Source organism: Microtus ochrogaster, linkage group LG1, assembly GCF_000317375.1.
Source record: "Microtus ochrogaster isolate Prairie Vole_2 linkage group LG1, MicOch1.0, whole genome shotgun sequence".
Lineage (NCBI taxonomy): Eukaryota > Metazoa > Chordata > Mammalia > Rodentia > Cricetidae > Microtus > Microtus ochrogaster.
The window spans coordinates 54682638-54687580 of NC_022027.1; the positions used below are offsets into that span (position 1 = coordinate 54682638).

Here is a 4943-nt window from a genome sequence, read left to right on the forward strand (position 1 = left end):
AAAGGGCTAGAGCTAAAGAGCCAAGCAGTGATTAAAAGAATACAGTGTCTGTGTAATTATTTCGGGTAAAGCTAGCCGGAGGCGGCCGGGGTGCGACCCCGCCGCTCCTATTACTACACCGATGTCCTTATATTTATAGATGAAAAGTAATTAAGTACTCCCCCCAACACCATGAAACCTGGTGTGGAAGCATTCACTGAGTGAAACCTTTGTTCTCATAGCCAAAATCTACATAAAGCTAAGGCCCCACAAGTTTCTTTATTGACAGCACTCACTGATGAGAAAGGAACCCCAAACAGGAGGCAGTATGTCTGCTCTAACAGCAGACTCGGGAAGTTGTAAACTACTGGCCCTTTCTGCTGAAATAGGAGCGGCGGGGCTGCGTCCCCAGCACCCCGGCTGCCTCCAGCTAGCTTGACCCGAAATAATTACACTGACACTGTATTCTTTTAAACACCGCTTGGCCCATTATATCTAGCCTTTTCTTGGCTAACTCTCACACCTGGACTAGCCCATCTCTAATAATCTGCTGTAGCCCACAAGGTGGCTTACCAGGGAGATTCTAGCCTATGTCCATCCTGGGTCAGAGCTTCATCGCGTGCCTCAGAGAGCAGAGCTCTCGCCTCTGCCCGCAAGAGTGGAGCATCGTGTCTCTCTGAGGCCTCTGCCCCTGAGAGGAGAGCTGTCGAGTCTCTGAGCTCACTTCCTCTTCCTCCCAGCGTTCTGTTCTGTTTACTCCTCCCACCTACGTTTTAACCTATCAGGGCAAGCAGCTTCTTTATTTAATTAACCAATGACCTTCCTCCATCACCTTTCCTCTAACCTAACAAGCTATTAATATTCTGTATTTACCCTTCGCCTTGGTTTCAATTAGCAAACAATCATAGCCAGCAAACTAACTGTTTTTACCTTTACCCCTAGAGATGTAGGAAAAAGTTTTGAGTTCATAAATCAGTCTCAGAGAAATCAATGCTCATTTGGATACTGTCAGGCACCCTGCTGGAGTTAAAGCAAAATCTCCAAAGAAACCCCCTTTTAGCTCAGCCAGCTGAAAACTAATTCTAATCAAGCCCACAAGTTACTGTAGCTACCAACACTGTGCTCCCAGCTACCAGGGAAGAAAGCAGACATAAGCAGAAAATGCAACCATTATTGCGTTTTTCTCCTATTAATCATTAACTTCTAGTTTTCATTAAGAAATGTAGTTGGTGCACAAAAACCTCTTCTTAGAATTCTGTAGTGATTTAAAAGTTCCATTCTTAATTGATATCCTCCCGATATCTGCTGGGGAGCTTCACAGCAATGCCCCCTCTAAGACATAAGGTGCCTCTTTGTCTGAGTCACCATTTTTTTTGTGAGTCTGTGAAAATGCATGTTTGATACTATTGTTACCACCTATGAAATTTCTAACTTGTCTGAATGCCTATAAAAACTGAAAGCTTCGAGAAAAACAGCCCTTCTTCTCCTTCCTCTTTCTTCTCCTCTCTCCCCCCCCACACTTCTTTTTTCCTTCCCCAATCAATAAAGAAACATGCAGGAGGAACATGTTCGAGTCCATAAGTTTGTACTACCTATCAGATCCTTTCCCAGGCCAGTTTTCGCCTGCCATGGGGAATCTTACCTGGACCCTATGGGGTTGTGGAGGATGGTACTCAAGGCTCTCTGATTGTATGCTATTCTAAACACTGTGGAGGCTGGCATTAGCAAGTGTACTATTGTGCTGCCTATGTAACAGTCAATCTTTTACAGTAACCACATATTGCCTCTACGTTTCTTAAAACAAAATCTTATGAAAGGCTGAAGAGAAGTCTTGGCATGAAAATGCACTTGCCGCACACCCAAAGCCTGGGTTCAGTCCCTGGAACTCACATATAAAGCTACATGCAGTGGCAGGCATCTGTAATGGGAGGTGCACCAGGAGGATCAGGCATGTCTGTAGGGCATCAGCTGAACAAGACAGATCCTGCCTGACAAACAAGTTGGAGGAAAGAACAGACCTGTGACAAAGGTATCCTATGACTGCACTGTGTGTGCTGTGCATTCAGGCACACACACACACGTTTTGAAAGCTATCATTAAGAAATTATATTAGAATTCTTGCAATTTATTACATTGCATGACTTTTGAGAAGTTAATAAATATCTTTGTATGTTGTTGCTTATAAAACAAGTAAGCAACTTAGAGCAATGACTAATTATTGGTAAAAATAAAGCAAAAAAAAGACCTTATTGTAAACATAAACCATGTAAATAAACAGAGCAAAGCACACAAAATTCCATCACTCAGGAAAAAGAAAATGTGGTAATTGTCAGTTTTTCTATTATTATTCTCAACTAGACAAACATGTCATAAACATGTGTGGAGAAGGATTGTGGGAATCAGCAGCCAGTACCTTCCTATTCCTCACTGCCTCTAAGGAGGAGACACCAGAGTTAATCCATGAGAATACTATTCTGGAGAGACCATTTTCATCCATATATACAAATGGCTGCTGTACAAATGTCTGCTCAGCAGACATCTCTATACAACCTTCTCAATGAGTTGATGTGATTATGAGAGGCAATACGATTTGTAGGACACAAAAAGAGGGAAGTAAGTTTGATATTATAATATATAAGTATATAATAATTAAGGTATCTAATCAGGTTCTATAAGCAATGTAATAACAAAGAACACCTGGATAATGTAAATGGCTATAACCTGACAGGGCTGAGGGTATAAAGATTTATTTCATTTTGATAGTTAAAAATGGAATTATTAAGATAAGCAAATGTCCTTATTTATCATGGACAAAAAATAAGTATTCATGGATGAAATACTGTAAAATATTCTTTATAAATATGTCAGTAAGAAACTAGTTAGCTATTACAACCTTCAGCTGTGAAGCTCACCCCTTCTCTATTACCTTCCCTGATCCTGGACAAATCTCAGCAGAAAGAGTCACTTGGTCCATTCATTGCTATACTTGCCCAAGGTTGTATCTATAAAACCTTACACCGAGTCTGGAAATAAATATTAACAGAAGATAAGAAATCAGGGAACAAGAGCAAAGTTACTCTCATTTCTGTCCATCTGATAAGACAAAAGGTAAATAAGGACCAAAGTGTTCTATCTCAGCACACAGTTCAAAAATACAATCGATCGTTGCAGGGAAGTCAAGGTAGAAAGCTGATATAGCTGGGTACATCCAGTCAACAGCACATGAATGTACGCATGCCGGTCAGCGCTCAACTCACTTTCTCCATTCTCATGCTGCCCAGGACCCAAACCCAAAGAACGACGCTGCATAAGTGGGCGGTGGCTGTCCACACTGCTTAATGTAATCAAGACAATCACCCACAGGAATGCCCACAAGCCAACCTGACTACAATTCAGCATTGAGACTCTCTGCTAGATGATTCCAATGTGATTCTAGACTGTGTCAAGTTGACAGTTAAAACTGGCCACCACAGACAGGATGAGATAAAAGCACAAGAAGAGAGACTACAGAAAATAACAAGCATGACACAAATGAGAAGTGAAATCTAAAGAGACCAAGGACAGCCCTGGAGGGAAATAAATGCAGAGTGAACACAGAGTCAGAGTTCTCCATCTCACGTCCTGTGTCTGCCCAGAAGCACATTCTGAAACTACAAGGGACAAGTCCTCTAGGGGAAGAGACAATAAACAGAAGAAAGCACTTGTCCAATTCTCTATAGTCAAGAGTTTAAGGCTGAGGGAAGAGGAGGCTCACTGAGGAGCACTTGGAAATGGCCATGTGAGGGACACTCTTCCCTGCTGGATCACACTCCATTCCCAGTTTAACCATTGTTAAGAAGGCTTCCCAGCTTAATATTTCTTTTATATCTTGTCACCAGTCACTTGAGTAATACAGAGAGCAGCCAGTGTGACTACATACATCATATGGAACAGCTGACAGAGGGTCATGTAATCCACACCTGTATCTCCCCCCATCTTCAGCTGAGTCTTTCAAGATTTTTCTTCACACTACCTTGACATTTGACACTTTATCCAGATGCAGAAGTTCAAGGACCTCATTAATCCGCCTTCTTTTTTCATCTCTTGCCATAGTCATTGGCAGTCGAAGAGCAGCTGAGAACTCTACGTTTTCTCTCACAGTCACGGTGAACATCGCAATATCATTCTTAAGGTTAAATAGTATTTCAACTAAATATAGTTATTATTAAGACAATCATTCTAACAAATGTAACCTAATGCTCATATTAAACATACACAATGTAATATTCTCCTGAAAAATAAGCTTTCCATTTTACTAATTTCAAGCACAGAACCTGATGCAGTCATTTTCACCTTCCCTTTTGCCTTCCAAATAGAGAACAGGGATTTTGGTGATGGCTACCTGTAATTATTTGCAGAAAAATAAGCAGTGAAGAAGGATGAAGGAAGGACAAACTTGGACAACTGTAGTACTCTGTATAATTAAATTACAGCTCAGTTATTAATACTGTGCTGTAGATGTCATACACCTCCCCACCTTCCTATTTAATAATGCCACCCTCAGGCTAATGAGTCATTGTCAAAAGCTGATGTAGGGAAAAATGGGCCTATAAATGTATCATCTAATAAACTAGAAACACACAAATCTATAAGCTGAGCAACTAGTAATACAGGAGGCGGAATCTAAAATTACAAACCTACTAGTACTTACCTGTGGCACATAACCAGAAGTACATGTGAAATTAGCAGGTCGAGGTTTTCCATTGATAAAAATATCTCCCGATAATCCACGTGGATCTGTCCTTGCGGCTAAGACATTTAATAACCTACAAGGGTTACATATGTTGTGTAGTTTGCTTCCTCCCTTCAGTAACAGCTATCACCTCTCAGATGCTCAGAATAAAAATGTTGCGTAAGTTTAACTGAACTCTCTCTCTCTCTCTCTCTCTCTCTCTCTCTCTCTCTCTCTCTCTCTCTCTCTCTCT

At 41.0% G+C, this 4943-nt stretch overlaps 1 protein-coding gene across 4 annotated transcripts in view; it reads right to left on the bottom strand.

Moving 5' to 3' along the window:
- The window catches only part of LOC101996620 (ATP-binding cassette sub-family G member 3-like), a 161782-nt gene that overhangs the window by 63372 nt on the left and 93467 nt on the right, over positions 1-4943 (bottom strand). For 3 of the 4 annotated variants that reach the window (XM_026785007.1, XM_005359627.2, XM_026785006.1), the window contains 2 exons: positions 4670-4784; positions 3992-4144 (listed from right to left, as the gene is read on the bottom strand). In XM_026785007.1, coding sequence (XP_026640808.1) covers positions 3992-4144; positions 4670-4784 — 268 coding nt within the window. The remainder of the gene's footprint in view (positions 1-3991; positions 4145-4669; positions 4785-4943) is intronic. The other variant, XM_013350918.1, reaches the window with a different exon arrangement.